Below are 17,433 nucleotides of genomic sequence, written 5' to 3' on the forward strand. Positions count from 1 at the left end.
AACAGACTGAGAAGGCAGACTAAGAAACAAAACAAGCAGTGCTTGAGATAAAATTGATAGAGATGTGAGATCATGGTAGCCTGTTTTGTCTGGCCAAAAGGGGCCCTGCACCCTTTCTGGCGTAAAAGTGGAATTCAGACCTGCGAAAGTGGAATTCAAAGACGTGTGGCATTCGCTTCTGAGGCTCTGCTGTTTGCACCTGTGTGACAGCCAGAGGTTTGCCACCAAACCACTTCAGACTCCATCAGCAGCGACTTCGAGAGAGGTGTACTTACATTTACTAGAAGTGGGTTTAGGCACTTGAATTTCAATACATCTGATTTGATGGAAAGAAAGAGGAGCTGATGAAGCCAACTTTCCCAGGAGACAGAAGTACCCCCTTGTTACCCAGACATGATTTCTAAGGTCACTCCTTGACAAATGTCTTCAATTTTCAGATGCTTTTCTAGTTTTCCATAAATGCCTAGGACCGCAAGGCCCTAACCAGCAGAGCTCCGTTTTTAGGCCTGAGCAGCATGGTCACAACCATTAAAATGGTAAATAGTTTTCACTGTTCATAAATGGATTCTGAGGCTACCTTGGAATCAGTTGCCATTTGTGTGTAAGTTATTTTGATGGTTATTGAAAGCTCATAGAGTGTTTTCAAAGTATGTTTTGTTCATAGATTTTATGATTAGAGAATCTCACATACCATACATTCTGCCACATTTCACCTCAGTACAATATGTAACACACGAGAATGCCTTTGTGCCATGTAAACACCCATCTAAAAATGTAATCTTACAAAGCTATTTGGGGAGCTTGTGATAATAGACAGAGTCGATGTTCCAGGAAAGGCAGAAGTTGGAGATGATGGGTGGACACCTTGGGAAGATGCCCCAACAGGTTTTTCTACCCCTTTCATATGTTTTGTTTCACATGCTCACCCTTGCCTTGAAAAATGTGATGAAGTAGGGGTGACAAGAGCCATTCATCAGTGTAACAGCCAACATCTAATCCTAAAATTGAACTTCTTCTAGAGAACAGAGATGACGGACAGCATTTGCAAATCAATGCCTCACACCCTCATCTTTACGAGTCTGTTCTGCTTTAGATAGTTGTGCAAGCTGTTTTGTGGGGCTTCAGCCTGTTCTGTGTTGTGTTTGATGCTCTGTCTAGAACCCCAGCCCAGGGCTGAGTTGTGAATGGATGTGGCACCGTCTTGTGGGAAGAGCTCAGAATTTGGAACTTGAGTTCAAATTCTAGCTCGGCTACCTAATAGCAGGAAATCTAGGGCAAGAACCATCCTTGCTGTTGAGTCTTGGTATGCTTATCTGCTGGCAGGGCCTGGTGTATCCATTACCTTAACTGAGATGGCACATAGAGCAGACACTCGGTACTCAGCTTAAAAATCTGGGTTCTGGAACTAGAGTGAATTCAGAATCTGGCACTAACACTTATGAGCTATGTGACCCTGATGAGATGTCATAATAATTCTCTATCTTATTTAGAAAGATGAGGATAAAAATAGTCTTCCTCTTGAGGTTATTGTGTGGACTAAGTGATAGGTCTGGAATTCTTAACACTGCATCTGACACAGGAAAGTAGCCAAGCTGTTACTTGCCATCAGCAACACCACCGCCCCAGACCGTTATCACATGTGCCCAGTAAACATGGCTTACCACTCCCTTGGATTTTATACATTTGGCCCTTATGTCCTTATGTTGAATAAATTCCACCATAAGGACCCAGGCCATTGCCCTGGGAGGTTTTGCTTTGTACTTTCTATTTGCAGGTAATTAATTTTCAGTATGCCTTAAAAGAGCTTTGGGGAAAAAAAGAAAATGAAAAACCCTATTTCTTAGTTCTCTGGCTCACTCTGCCCCATAATCAGAATGACCCCTTTTAGGGCCTCATGGGCCAACTCACTTCTCCAAACAGAACAGCTTTATCTTATATTCACATGTAAATCATAATAAGTAGTTCCCAGCTCCAAAGGTGGGCTGGGCTATAATCTTCAATGAAGCAGTTTTCTCCCTTTGAAAGCTTAGTCTGGCAATTTCACAGTGGCCTATCAGGGATCACATGCCAAGAGGCTGCTGCCAGCCTTGCTGACACGTCCCATAAGACACCCACGTGGTGGCGGTGGTGGTTTAGTCGCTAAGTTGTGTCCGACTCTTGCGACCCCATGGACAGTAGCTTGCTAGGTTCCTCTTTTATGGGATTCTCCAGGCAAGAATACTGGAGTGGGTTTCCATTTCCTTCTCCAGGGGATCTTCCCGACCCAGGGATTGAGCCCAGGTCTCCTGCATTGCAGGCAGATTCTTTACCAACTGAGCTACAAGGGAATCTCCCAAGACACCCACGACGGAGGTCCAAATGGGGCTTCTGGGCCCCTCCTTCAATATAGCACAAGCCACATTTGATCATTCTGTCTCCATTCCATTCACCCATCCACCCAACCGTAAATTTACTGACTGCAGTTTCTTAGCGCCTTTCCAGGCATTTGGAGAAGGGATACACCACGCAGGGCAACTTAGGTCCATAGCTCTATTTTCCCTTCTGCCTCCATGCCGCTGGAAAGCAGGAGTCTCAGCCTTCTTATCACCGTTGCAACCATTATCACCAGCTGCTTTTTATTGGAAACGCCCGCACAATTCTGAGTAGGTAGGGGTGACGTCTGTTGATAAGTTAAAACCATATCTCACCCTCGTAAGGGGAAACAGACGGCCTTAATCCTCGCAGGTGGACGCTTTGGGGCCAATCTCAAACAGCATTTCTGTTTTAGCAGTAAGGCAGAATATCTTCAATTATTTCATGTTTTCCACTACCCTCCCATCTGGGAGAATCACGTGTCTGTGAAAGACTGGGTCAACAAGGGCACAAAAAAAGAACCCAAATAATATTATAATGGCTGGTGTGGGAATGGCAGGTAATTTATACTCCACTGATGTGTTGCTGGAGCAATTTTAAGGGCGAAATGTTAGCTTTTGAGGAGATGAAAGAAAAATGAAAACATTTATTTGGTTAAATAGCTAAGTAAATAAACTGCCTATCAGACTTCCCCAGCTGTCACGTCAAAGTAGCATCTGTAACAATGGAGAATTGTTTGGTCTGTCTCCCTTAGTAACAATAGATATTGCCATAAATAATAAGTCAGTGTCATTTTTTTCTAAGACCAATCTTCATAGTGGGAATCCAAGACATATAAAATATTACCTGATGGATTTTTAGTGTTCAAGGGAAAGAAAAGCAGAACTTTAGATGCTTTGGGAGAGAGATTTGGAAAAAAAAAAATAAGAGAGAGTGAAAACAGATACCAGAGTCAGGGGACTTGGGTCTAAATTACAGTTCCTAAGCACATGATCTTAGGCAGGACTTTAGCTAACCCCTGAAACCCCACTCTTCACACATAAATGAAAATTAATCATGACAATAGCTCCCTCCTCAGGCTCTCCTAGAATCAGAAGATATCATGAGATGAAAGTGCTTTATAAGCTTTGAAAGTAAAATAGCACATATTTGGCATTATTATTACTATTTTGCTTTTAAATAGAATCACACGGTAAAAAGCCTTAAAACAGAGAACCACAGAAATGGAAAATAACCACTTCTTTACATGAGCATAGTGGTGCTCTGAAGCTAGTTGAAGTCAGCCTGGTCCAGGAAGAGATGGGAAAGCCTGGCTGAGGGCAGCATTAGCCAGGTTAGAGAGGTAGGCTTGATGCCCAGGGATATGAAAAGATGGAATGTGGAGGAGGTTAAGGCTGAAGGGAAGTGAGGAGAGGAAGAAGAGGGTGTGCAGTAGGATGACTCCCCGGGTTCCTGCCTGCCTGTTAGGGATCTAGGTGGGGCCAGGAACTATGCCAAGGCACACGGAGCAGCAGGCTTAAGCAGAGAAAAAGGCAGGTTTCCTTTGGGACCGGGTGTTCTTGAGGTTCCTTTGAACTTCTAAGTTCAGATGCTGGTAGACTGCTGAACATGAGCCTCTGGAGGACAAAGGTCCAGAGATGGAGATTTCAGCGTGATTTTCAGCCTCTAGAGTAGTGGGCAGAGCTAGAATCCGCTGATCATTTAGAGCTGAGTTCAGCAAACACTCTGGGAACTATGTATGCGTTGTGGGCTATCCGGGCCTCTGTCACAGCTAATCTGTTCTACTGTTGTAGCAAGAAAGCAGCAAAAGACAGCACATAAGGACTGGATGTAGTGAGTTCCAGTGAGGCTTTGTTTACAGAAGAACTGGCAGTCACTAAAATGGGCTGATGGGCTGTCCTTTGCTGAGCTGAGTTAGTTCATGCTCATTGTTTCTAGAATCACCCTGCAGAAGGTAATGCAAGTAGCCTTGCACTCACTACTACTAATGAGATAACTTTAAAAATCAGCAGCGTGTTTATAGCGCTTTCATTAAACATCACCTAGGTCAATCCTCAGGGAGACACTCTTACGTATTTTTATTATTCCTATTTCACAACTATGGCAGGTAAGGTAGAGAGGTTAATAACTCATTGAAATCACAAGAATCACATGTAAGGAGGCTAGGATTTGACTCTAGACCCTGATTAGAGAACTTAAGAGCACTCAGCCAAGACCAGGACGCCTGGGCTTTAGCAGCCTCTGTTTGACTTAATTGCCTGTGATGTGAGGCCGATGGCTTCATTTCTGGCCTTTGGTCTTCTCTTCAGAAAAGCAGTTCCTCAGGCCCTTCTAGCTTTTACATTCTAGGACTTCTACCTTGTCCAGTGTCACCCACCTAGCGCATGGAAGACCCAATCCTAGTGCCCTTCTCCTAGGTTGTCCTTACTCCCACCTAATGAAGGAAAGGCCAGAAGTCCCTGAGATGTGGTGACTACTTTAGGGGTTCCGGAGGCTCTCCATGTGAGATGTAGGACCCTCTCCTGACCACCAGGAGCCTACTCAGGACAGGCCCACTTGCTTTTGGCAGAGAACAGACATCAACAACCGCAGTGCCCTCATCTGCTACATGACAAGTTAAAAAAAGTGATGTAAAGATGCAAAGCAGCTTGCTGCTGCCCGTCATTTGTCTTATTGGGGAAGTGCGGAGTTGATCAGAGTGAGTGTGGACCTCCTGGGAGTTCAGATTGTGCACCTGTGTTCACCAAGTGGGTTTTGGCACCGTGAGGCCCCTGGAAGTGAGTGCATTTGGCAGCAACTTCAGTCTCTAAGGTATTACTCTTATATCCATCCTTTGTTTTGAAGGTTTTCCTATCCTAAAAGCCAGATTTTCAGGCTGAAAATAAGTCAGAAAGCTTTGTCATTTTCCCTTTCCTTTGAATAAAAAAAGAAAGGAAGACTCCTGCTCACTTGTTAAAATTCTTTATGTCATATGAGCTCACTTGCTACATGTTACATACGGGACCATGATGTTGGTGTTACAAGCCCCATTGTAGAGATGAAAAAACCCAGGTGAAATGCCTTCTTCAGTTCATACAGGTAGTTAGGAAGACTGCTGGAGTCTTTGTGGCTCTAAACATTTTTCATGGATTTAGATGGAACTTTGTGTTCTTTCCGCCTTGGTTTTACTCCATGTTACCACCCCCTTTTTCATTTTGCCAAGCCAGGAAATTTAAGACCCTGCTGAGGCAGGCCCAGTGTTGGGGCTTTAAAGACCCTGAGGCTGAAATTGCTGCCTAGGCAGGGCGATGCTGAGGGCCTCAAGCTTTGGCTCACCTCCCAGCTGCAGTCTGACCCCCGGCTTGGCTCGGCCTGGCTCTCACTCCCCAGGCACCCAGGACGGGGCAGAAACGGGCTTGCTCAGTAACCAGATTGCATGGCGCGTGACCTCACGTCCGAGACCACCTTTCTCAGCATGCCGCGTCTTCTCCCCACTCATCATCTGTTTTGGACCAACCTTTGCTTAATGTGGCCAAGCTTCCCCAAAACAAACACAGTCAATTTAAAGGGATGTGAAGTCATAAGCACAATTGAGGTGGCTTTTCAAAGGTGCTCATGAAAATGTGGGATTGAAAACTATGTGCCTTTGTCCTTCGAGCCAAATGGCTGGGAAGAGGTAGGGAGAGTGAGGGAATATGTACGAAAAGGGGAGTCCAGACCCTGGGCTGCCCTCCTGGCTCTCCACTGTTTCCCATGGACATCTGGTAAAACACCCCTCACATCTGGAGGCCTTATTTTCTTCCTGCCGGAAAGGAACTGTCAGACTGAGAGCCCTTCTTGCTTTGACATTTTACAGAAGGGCTCACATGGCAGAGGAGAGGATGGTGGGCTTAGGAAAGACCTGGGTGTGTTTACATGAAACGCTCGAGAAAACAAATCTAACCTACAGTGGTCAAAAGCAGATCAGCGTAGCCACAATGAAATGAGGGTCTGACTGAGCAGGACTTGGGGGAAGTTTGTAGGGTGAGGAAATGCTCTATAGCTTGATGGCTCTGGGGAGGCCCAGATAAGTGTATGTATTTGTCACAGCTTATGAAACTGTACGCTTAAAATGGGAACCTTTCATTGTATACAAATTACACCTCCGTGAAGTTGATTTAAAAATAAGAAATAGGTAAATTCATAGAGATGGAAAAGTAGATGAGAGACTAGTTAGTAGGAGTTGGGGTCAAGGGAACTAGGAAGCCACTGCTTAATGGGTACAGTCTATCTGGGGTAAAGAAAGAGATTTACTAATGAATGTCCGTTAATTATATGCTTTAAAATGACCAAAATGGCAAATGCTTTGCTCTAAATATTTTACTGCAATAAACAAAAAAGAAGAGTGTAACAAATGTGATTATATCCCAGTTCTGCCCTGTGCTGGCTGAGTGACCTTGGGCCAGTCACCAGACTCTAGGGAGCCCTGCTTCTTCCCTGTAAAAGGAGCTAGGAATACCCAGGGTACAGACTCTGATGTCCAAACGAGACCATGGCTGTGATCAAGGAAAGCCCTCTATAGACTCTAATTTGGTTTCTGTAAATATATAGTCTGTTAATACTCTTCATTCTGTGATTCTACTTGGTTTTTCGGCGTGAGCTCACACCTCATACTTAAAGCCGTCTGCAGACACATGGAAGTCTCTGCTCTCCACAGGGCCCTGCAACCAAGCCCTTTAAATGTACTGTGCATTCTTTCCACAGAGTTTCCCAGGACAGATCCTGTGCCATTCTTAGGTTTCTTAACAGCCCAGTTACACTATGAAGAAGTGTCAGTGAAGGAGATAGAATCTGTAAAGCCACCTACCGGTGACTTTTAGGCTGAAAACCACCTTTTATAAAGGAAAACTAGAACCACTCACCCAGATAGAAGAAACCTTACTGTTTTGGGAGTAATTTCTCTGTGCCAGACTGTGTGCTCAGTGTGTGTTTTCTCCTTCAATCCTCAGTAAGGACTTCTAGCCTCATTTTACAGATGAGAAAACCGACACCCAGAAGGGTTAAGTAACTTGCACGGAGTTGTAAGTTTACTGAGTAGGTGACAGTGGAAAGAGAACATCAGCATGACACCCAGGAGCCAGCCCAGCCCTCACAGCTGGGCCCTTGGTCTTCTGTTGCATGTAGACAGTTTCACAGAGCATGAGCATCAGACAAGGCACTGTGATGGGTCAAGGCCCGTTCAAGACCACTCTGTAGCCACGACTGCCATGAACATCATCCAAGCTCCAAAAATGACCAAACATTATTCCCTCCTGGCCTTAGTCTTACTCTGTGCTTCCTGCCTCCCAGGTAAGAATTATTAAGATAATCATCCTCATGCTTCCTGCAAGTACCTAACCCAGAGAGAAACCTTACTTTCTGGACCCTCCCGCTAAACATCTAGTATAAGCTTAATCCCATAAGAAGCCCTTTCTAATCCCTTTTTCCAGACTTGCCCCTGGTTCCCCTCATTGCAATGAGCAATAAATCAAACTTGCTCAAGTGCAAGTGTGTTCACAGTGGTCTGCAGGCAGTTGGTAGCAGGAATACCAGCCTGGATCTGCCTGATTTCACATCCGTGTGCTTGTACTCTTGCACTGCATCTCCCCGAACACAGGGTATCCAACTTAAATCAAAGGCTAGAGAGTTGATTTGTTTTCATCTTTACTGCATGGTTTCTATCCACTTTGTTGTCCTCTAGAAACAAAGGTTATTAATATGCCAGATTCACAAATGAGCTTATTAAAGTTCATAAGTATTTGCCAACTCCTAGTAAGAGAAGCAACTTTTCATTCACTCATTTACATCCTCATGCTCTATGTTACAACAGTAGGTGTGCCGGCCAGTGTCCAAGCTTGTGCTCAGTATGTGGGACACTGACGTGAAAGGTACAGCGGCGCTCACTGTGTAGACAGCACCAGGAGGTAATGTGATGGCAGTGTAGACATGGGTCTCTGCAGGGCAGTCCAGGAGCAGAGTGGGCTGCGTCACCTGCGCAGGCCAAGAAGCCCTTCTATTTGGGCTAGCTCTGAAAGTATGAACCTGTAAGTGCAGGATAAGGGGAGCTCCCAAAGGTGGAAGAAACTGTCTAAGCAGTGTCTCAGGGGTGGGGAATCTTACCATGTCAGGGGGACCAGGGACTTCCCTGGTGGCTCAGATGGGTCAAGAATCTGCCTACAATGCAGGAGACCCAGGTTTGGTCCCTGGGTCGGGAAGATGCCCTGGAGAAGGGAATGGCAACCCACTCCGGTATTCTTCCTTGGAAAATTCCATGCACAGAGGAGCCTGGCAGGCTGCAGTGCATGGGGTGGCAAAGAGTTGGACACAACTGAGCAATTAACACTTTGACTTTCAAGGGGACCAGAAGAACAGAGCAGAAGTGTGGCCTAAAAGGGTGGCAGTAGATGAAGCCAGTGGGAAAGGGAGCCACGTTGGAAGGGCCTCATGGGTCGTTCTGAGGGGCTGTCTGCATCATCCCTGGGGACTTAAGGAGCCTGGAGAGTTGTTTCAATCAGGAAACTGGTATGATCAGTTGCAGAAAGATCATTCTGACAGAAGCAAGAAGAATTTTTTTTTTTAAAGCATGATATATGTGACCAGAAGGGTGACTTTTGATTCATGGTCTGGAAAGGGGCATTTATTAGCTCTAATGTACTATGAGACTAATAGGTCTTATGTGCCCAGTAAAGGAGATTTGACCTTACCCTGTGGGTAATGAGGAGACTTTGAAGGATTTGAAGCAGGGCAGAGATATGGTCAGATCTGACAAAAGAAAACAACAGATATCAAAAATGTGCTGCGTTAATGTGTGATTCCATTTCGGCCTTTTGGAATGTCAAAAATAGCCTAAAGACCCCATGGTGACCTTGCCAGAAGACAGGTCAGAAATTTCTGGATCAAATGATTTCTTAGTTCCCCTCTAGCTCTTGACAGTCTTAAGATTCTGTAACAAGGAAGGTAAAGCTATTTCCAAAACGTATAATGCATCAGAGTGTCAGACTTTGGGATTATCTGCTGCTTGGGGTTTTCCACACCAGTGCTCCCCTTCATTAGTGGGGATAATTGAGAGTTGACTGCAGTCGTTACCGCTGTTGTGATGGGTATTTGAAGCTAAATTCCGGCAAGCAGGAGACGTGTGAATATTTATCTCAGCTGCAGAAAGTTAATGCAGTGTGGCATTAATTACCCTGTCTGAGCCTGCTGTCTTCTTCTGTTTTTAGGTGTCATTCTCAGTTGAATAAATTAGTTTCCAAAATTAGAATAAAGCAAATGGTAGGGTGAGATCAAGGCAGCCTGACTTCTTAGGGCATCCAAAAAGCCGAGTGAGCTGACAAAGTCTACCCAGGAAAGAGGAAGCTGTGTTCTTGTAGCCCAGCATAGCACACGGAGATGTTGTTTCCCACTAGTGGTACTTCACTACTTTACCTACCTTTCCTCCACTCACCCCACCCCCAGAACACAAACACACAGTGAAGTTGCATGTTTAGCCTTATCACAAGTATCTGAAACATTTCAAGACATTGGCAGAGAATAGATTAGGTGCTGAATACATCATCTTGCTGTAGCTTTTGCTCAAAATTTGATGCTGAGAGAATAAAGCCAAGGGAGAGTGTGTTTAGGACAAACGGATCAGAACGGTGAAAAAAGTAGAAACTGTATCCTAGACATTCACATTCATTCAGCAGACTTTCACTGAGCACCTACTATGCTAATTCTACATGTTAAATGGCAGACAAAATGCACAGGTGGTAACTCAGAAGTCGGGTGTGGAAGAATAAACTTTCCTACTTTGTGTCATCAGATATTTGGAAGAAGTATTATACTTTTTGTTTACCTTTCCAAGACAGAAGTATTATACTTTTTTTTTTAACCTTTCCAAGGCAGAAGTAATATATATATATACACATATATATATATGTATATATATATGTATGTATTTTTACCTTTCCATGGTTAGAAAACATTCAGGTTTCCAATTGGCAAACTGTTTTATTACACAATTGGGTGCCTCAAAGAGTAGGAAGCTCCTTCTTCCTGGAAGAATACAGAGATGATGAGCTCTAGAAGAAAGTATGCTGGACTTGATCTCAGGAGTCCTGGATTCTATTTACCGCCTGGTTACTAAGTAACCTTGGGACTCTGGGGAAGCAAAAGCTCTCTTCATTGGGCTTCACATTCCATCTTCTTGCCCATCCCCACTTTACAATAAAAGCAAGCAATACAACATATTAAATCTATGAGAGGCAGCACAGTGACTTTGAGTTCACACAACCTCTTTGATTTTCAGTTTCTACCTGCAAAATGAAGATGGAAAGAATAAAAGCCACTTCCAGGATGGTTAGGCAGATAAAACATTGGGATGGCCAAAAAGTTCACTCGAGTTTCTCATAAGATGTTGCAGATGAACTTTTTGGCCAACCCCATAAGACATAAAAGTGTTTTATATAAATTCCAAAACACTCTACAACGCCATAGCTGGAAGACTTTTTGCTTATTTGTTATGGGATTTGTTGTTGTTGTTGTTGTTTAATGGCAGCTCTTGTAATGAGAAAAAGCACTGGAACTTACTTTTAAGGCTCAAGTGCCATGTGACTTACTAGCCTTGTGACCATAGTCAAATTACTTAACTTCTCTGTGCATGGTTTATCATTTGCAAAAGAAATAAATCACTGCCTTATTCACTACATTCAAAAGACAATGTACTTGAAAATATCTAGCGTGGTGTCAGACACATGGCAGAGCTGCAGAATGCCAGTTCCATCTGTTGGTTCAAGAAACAAGCAGTTGGAAAGGATCTATACCCACATAGCAGGAGGCAGGCTAATGTACAAAATATGGCGGAATTAAGATGTCCTTTTGTCCATTTAATGCTGGTACAAATATCTGAGAGTGACAGTGACCGCATGAAAGTCAACTTTAACAGAAGTGCCTGTGCATGCTTCAGACCAATATATTGACCTGATCTGCTTGCCAGTGCACCCTGGGCCATTTCAGTATGAACTGAAGTCTGAGGTGACTTCAACAAGGCCAAACCCCATTTCCCATCTACATTTGGATTGAATTTTTGCTGTGTCATATATTGGTGAAAACCTTGTGTATATCTCAGGACAGCCCCAGGGTTGCAGGCAAGTGATTGACCAAACCTGAAACTGCAGCGGGAGTGGATGGAAACAAGCCCTAGAAGCTTTTAACTAAGAGCTAATGGCATGATTACTGTTCTCTTGCTCTAAAGCATGCCCAGTCATCGTTGCTTGCAGAAACCAAAGAGCAGTTTGAGACAGAATTTCAGCAATCTCAAGTGGATGTTCATAAGCCTGTCTTGGAAAAATGTTCACTTGATGTATGATCATTGTTACCATGCTCTGAAGACCATGTTCCTGCCAAACGCTATGCTAGCGGCTTTATATGTATTCTCTCTAATCCTCACAAGAACCCTGTAGGGTAAATGGTATTATTCCCATTTCATGGTTGGGGAAACTGAGGTTCAGAAAGTACAAGAGTCTTGTCCACATCACACAGCTAGTCCAGCTCTGTCTGGTAGGCCCTGTGATTTCCCTAACAGGCAGTCAGGCTCAGCTTGAAAACCAAGGGCATGACTGGGTGAGTTGTTGTTCATAAGGATAAAAAAGGATGCCAAAATGATATGCACCATGACTGAATAATCCCAAAATAACCCAAGGTCATTCATCATAAATTGTCATCTTTCTGTTCTCATTCCAAACCCTTCTTCCCAAACTGTCTCAGAAAACCCTATCGGGAAAAGAGCGGGTCTCACTTTGTCCCTCTGTCCATAGGAGCCGGAGCCTCTCTATGCGCAGATCAACAGATGTAAGAAATAGCGTCGATGCGGGCTTGTGGCAGGTGCTTCAAGACTGGCATGGAAATCAGATCGCGACAGGCTCTCTTGTATTCTTTCACCTCTTGTCATCCCACGAAGAAATTCACGATCGCCCAATGGAACTCCTTTGGAAGAGGGAACTAAGAGGTTTTGGCAACCGCTGGCAGAGGTCTATGGCAGCACAAAAGCAAACACACAGAAATATAAAAAACCGTCCCCAGCATCAAATCACAAATCAAGCAAGTGCGCACCCAACACATGTTCCAGGCTCTCTTAGCATGGGTTTAAGATGACCCAGTATGTGAAACCCGAATTCTCTTTTTATTTCTCAACCTGTTGACCACTGTAAAGACATCCGATTTGGAGTGACAGGCCTCAGAGAGGTACATCAGGGTTGGCACTGACGTCATTTAGGCGAATGTAAGGTCTGTGTCACCGCAAGATGCTCATTCGTATGCCTTTCCACATAGGATGGTATAATTACAACGCTCCACAAGGCCTGGTCTGCCGTTTTTTCCCCTTTCCTTTATTAGTCATGTTTGAAATTAATGAGTGTACAAATTTTTGTATTGCTTTGACTTTTTTTTTTTAAGATATTGATGAAGAAATTCAATTGGGAAAAAAGAAAAAACCCCATATGAAATGAATTCACTTGAAATCATCACAAGACAAATAAGTGGCTGATGATTCTTTTTGATTAAGAATGTTGCCAAAACAACCTTTTAAGCTCTTCTGCATCCTGGTGAAGAAAGACAGATTTCAGTTTAACCTTCACTCTGTGAGTAGGAAAGGACATCGAATCCCATTGATGAGAAAGATGAAAAGTACATCTGATTTCCTCAGAAGCTCTAAACTCTTTAATTTCAATAAAATGAGATTTTTTTATTTTTCCGATATCTTGCTGCTGTGATGCTATGCAGACAAGTGTCTTCTCCATGTGCCATTTTCAAAGAAAAGTCATTTGCCAAATACTTCTGGTACAATCCTGGTAATGTGGTTTGGGATTTTAAAAAATCGACTTGCTAATGGAACAGTGGTGACATGAATATTCAGAGTAACAAACTGATTCTGTGGTCATGATGGTTCATCTCTATCTCTTTTTGTACATCAGAAAATTCAAATGGGATTTTTATTTTATAACTTAAAAAAAAAACAAAAAACCTTACCATTAAACTCTTTAAATATTTAAGGGAAATGGCTTTAAGGAGTTCTAATGAAAAAAAAAATTGCCCGTTTGTGTTTTTTTTTGTAAATATAAATGTTAATGAAAATGTTTTTTTTAATAATGCCATTACACTGTAGAGAAGGTAGCAGATTGAGTGCAGAATGTGACAGACGTGATGGGTGGGGCTCACTTTCCGGAGACTACTGTGGAGCTCTGGTAGGAATTTGGAGTTCAGGGGCATCTGGCAGGAGCAGTCAGCCAATCAACAGCTAGTGATCAGGAAGGGAGCACGTGGCTCCAGCCCCTCATCTAAGTCTTTCTGTGAGAGTACGACCCTCTCTGTAAAACAAGAAAGAGACAGTTCATGCTCTGAAGGCCTGTCCTTCAGATTCTGAAACTCCCTCCCACCTCTCCACTCCCACTGACCCTGTATACATCACTGGACTGTTTGTATGTGAAACAGAAGAATTTAAGCTTCCTTTTTTTACATTTATGAGACAAAAAGTGCAGTGTTTGGTTCGTATGTTTAGCACATGATTTTCATAAAGAATCTATATATTTTTGCCCTACAGAGAATATTGTTCTACAGGTCAACTGTGTTTTCCTGATGTTCCTATGCAGTTACAGTATGTTGAATTGAATGGTTTAACACTAAGAAGAAACCTTTAAAGAATCATGGGATGAATTGGATTGGGGGTGGCGGTGATTATCCTTACTTGGTTTTAAAATTTGAAAAGTAGAATTTACCTTGATATGATTGACTGCCATCGGCCTGTGTACTTTGATACTTTGTATCAACAGAAACTAAAATGATTTAGAAGAAGGTATCCTTGGTGACCAAGGAAAAAATTGAGAAGTCAAGGTAGTTGTTACTGTTTGAAGCCCATGTTTTATACTGTCAGGTCACTGGAATCTAAATGTTTTCCAGTTAACTGGCAAATGTCCATTGCAGAATAGATGTGTCACCCTAACATGGAAGGTCTGAAGAACTCGAGAGCTGAAAAGGTCCATTACCTTCCTCTGTAGCTGTCACATTTTGGTTGACTTGATTTCTTCAGGAATGTGCATACTTTGGATGAGCTGATCCTTCCATGTGAAGGGGAAAATGGGAAAGGTGTGATAACCATGAGAGTTGTCCTGAGACCAGTTCAATTGCGTTTTCTGGGGATTTGATGAGATAGGCAGTTCCCACGGGGAAGTAACTTAAATTGCTCTGTTGTCCGTGATTCTGATTCTAAACCAGTGGTGCTATCTTCTCCCTCAATATGGTTGTCTTGAGTTTGTCTTGCAGTATCACACCCTTCCACTGATTCTGCGGGTTGCTTCTGACATATTCAAAGTGAACTCTGGCTGATGTGGCTGTTTCAGGTACACCATCTGGAGCTCATTTCCTAGCGGAAAGTGACAGCCCAGGGGATTTGTCATCATTCATTGAGTGTGGGTGAAAATGTAGCTGGCTCTGAACTTAAGGAAGATGGCCCCTGTAATGCATTAAAGTGAGGGAAATAAAGTCAAGATTTTAAACTGCCATCCATGTTATCATTGGCTGAATTCTGCTGTCTAATAAGCACTGTTTGGGGAACTCGAAACCACCGTATCCTATCCCAGGAAAACAGTGAAAATTTCCAAGTAAGAGCTGAGGTGCAGATACCAAAAGGCCATGGGGAGTGTGCACAGTTCCAGTTAGACTGATAGAAAATCCACGTGTACAACTGTTAATTCCTCATCCTTCACTAGCACGAAATTTGTCACTTTAAATTTTGAAACCAGGGAAACACCACCTGTCATTCTGTTCCCATTCCCCATAGCTCTCTTTACATGCCGCGAGACTTTTTTGATAATTCGTACTCATCCCTGTGTCTACTGAATCCCCATCATGTAATGTACCGGGCACCTTCTTTAAAAAAAAAAAAAAAAAAAAGTTTACTCTGTGGGTTTGGTTCATTCCAATTTCTGCGTTCTGACACATATTTTTTTAATAAAGATGAGAAAGAGAAAATGACTCTTGCAGTACATTTCTAGACCTACTTTAACTTTACCTCAGATGACAGTTTGTTAACATATATGGACACATTATTTTTAACTTTATGTACAATGCATTCAACAGAACAGCAAAATTTTTAGAAATTTTCCATTAATTTCTGTAACACACCATGTAAAACTGTTACAAATAAACATGTTTGAGAACAACACCTTAGCCTGGTTTTATTCCATAAGCTTCTACTGGATATTCAGGTTGAGGAATTGGAAGAAGAAAGTGCTTCTCTCGAAACTTCCATTGGACCATGTGAAGGCCTGTTTTCCTGGCACATGACCAGAAAAAGAAAGTTCCATTGAGGAGTTAGGTCAGTTTGTCTTCAGTTCAATTCAGGTACTGGCTCCACTTGGAAAATCACAGTGAGGAATGAGGAGGCTCTTGTCAGAAAAAGCACACCCTGGGTAGATGCGGTGTTCGGACCACACTTAGCGTGGGACTTTAGAAGTTGGGAAAGACCTCAGGACTTACCCTATGGACTTGTGTCTTCTTCTAAAAAATTTTAAAAATAAAACAAAAAACCTGCTAAACTGTTGGTTAGAAGACCAAGCTTAACCTAGACTGTCAAAGAATTTGCCCCATAGTTCAAGATCATCTGCTCTAAGAGACCCAAAGAATAAAGCATTTATCTTCCTTCACATTCCACACACAATCCACACCAAAAAAAAAAAAACATGAAAGGAAAAGAAGTCTGGAGCTGGACCTTGACTCTTATTTTATGTATTGAAGAAAAGAAAGAAAAAAGTGTGTGTGTATTTATGTGTATATGTATATGTGTGTATCGTTTTTATTTTCTCTTGTAATTAAATCAGTTTGTTGATCCAGTAATCAGCCAGATTACAGATTATGATTAGGTCTTTGGGATGCCAAAAAACACCTCTGTTAGGACTGGTTATGTTAATGGTTGTATAAACATATGCCCTCAGTCTGGTGTCATTAAATAGAAAGTATTAAACAGATGTTACCACCAACTTGGAGAAAATGAGAGAAAGGATTCTAGCAAAATAAATTTGGGCCAGATAGAAGGAACAGCGTTCATACAGTAAGAAATGGACTGTTGTTAGAAGATGTTATAGAAGGCTTCCTGAATAATAGTGCCTCATACTTGTTGAGCAGCTATTAGGTACCTCAAAGATGCTCCATGCTAGGTGGCCATTGCCTTAGTTAATCTTCCAAGCATTAGACATTAACCTCAGTTTATAAAGAAACTGAGACTTGGAGAGATCAAATAACTTCTTCAGCTAGCCAATGGTAAAGTTAAGAAGTTTCTTTACTCACAGTTGATTTTAATTTTTTTAGAAAGCTGGATATTCACCCTTTTTAATAGTTCTAAACAGTCTTGTTGAAAAACCTGATCGCCTATGCCTCTTCCCAGAACTCCAGTTGATCTTTGGTAAATAAGTTAGATTTCTAAGTTCCTCCAGTTGAAAATTTAAAAAACATGAGATCTTAGTATCTTTAATATGTTGCTAACTTTATAATTTTTTTAATTAGCACTTTGAAAGGGTATGTGTCAGAGGGATTAAAAAAAAAAAAAATACACCTTTCTGCCCAGCTGGTTCAAGTTTAGCTGAAACCAAGAACTGGTGATTTACTTTCCCAACCTAAATGCATCTTAAAGAAGTGACAAATTAAAAGGTGTCCTATTTAACTGTTAGGCGGATGCCAAAATAAATCAGGCAGACATATCTGCTTTCATTTTGTGCTTAAGACAAACCCTTGTTGTTTTGACAGTAAATGGTTTTTGTTTTACTCAGAATGACAGTAGGAGAAATGCCTAGAATAAAAACAGATTTCATTGAAATCAACCTTCAAAGCTTTGAAACCTTTTAAAAGATGTTTAAATGCAAGGGAATTGGAGCAACAGTGCCTGAAAGACTTTTTTTTTTTTTTTTTTTAATGAACAGATGTAAATGGCTTTCAAGCCATTTAGTAGCCAGTTCTCAGTATTTATGTTAAAATCTTAATAATAGCTGCTACTCTCATGCTGCTCCTACTGTCTATGTGTCACTCATTTTCCAGCTATCATTTCCAAATTTTTACACA

At 42.3% G+C, this 17,433-nt stretch overlaps 1 protein-coding gene across 3 annotated transcripts in view; it reads left to right on the plus strand.

Annotated features, from left to right (window-relative positions):
- DAB1 (DAB adaptor protein 1) overlaps window positions 1-15,533 on the plus strand; it is a 455,006-nt gene extending 439,473 nt beyond the window's left edge. For all 3 annotated transcript variants that reach the window (XM_065928927.1, XM_065928932.1, XM_065928937.1), the window contains one exon: window positions 12,144-15,533. Coding sequence is in view for 1 of the 3 variants with exons in the window: in XM_065928932.1 (XP_065785004.1) it covers window positions 12,144-12,188 (45 nt within the window). In the remaining 2 variants the exon portion in view is untranslated. The remainder of the gene's footprint in view (window positions 1-12,143) is intronic.
- The last annotated feature ends 1,900 nt before the right edge of the window (window positions 15,534-17,433 follow it).

The sequence above is a fragment of the Muntiacus reevesi genome, chromosome 1 (genome assembly GCF_963930625.1).
Source record: "Muntiacus reevesi chromosome 1, mMunRee1.1, whole genome shotgun sequence".
Classification (NCBI taxonomy): Eukaryota; Metazoa; Chordata; class Mammalia; order Artiodactyla; family Cervidae; genus Muntiacus; species Muntiacus reevesi.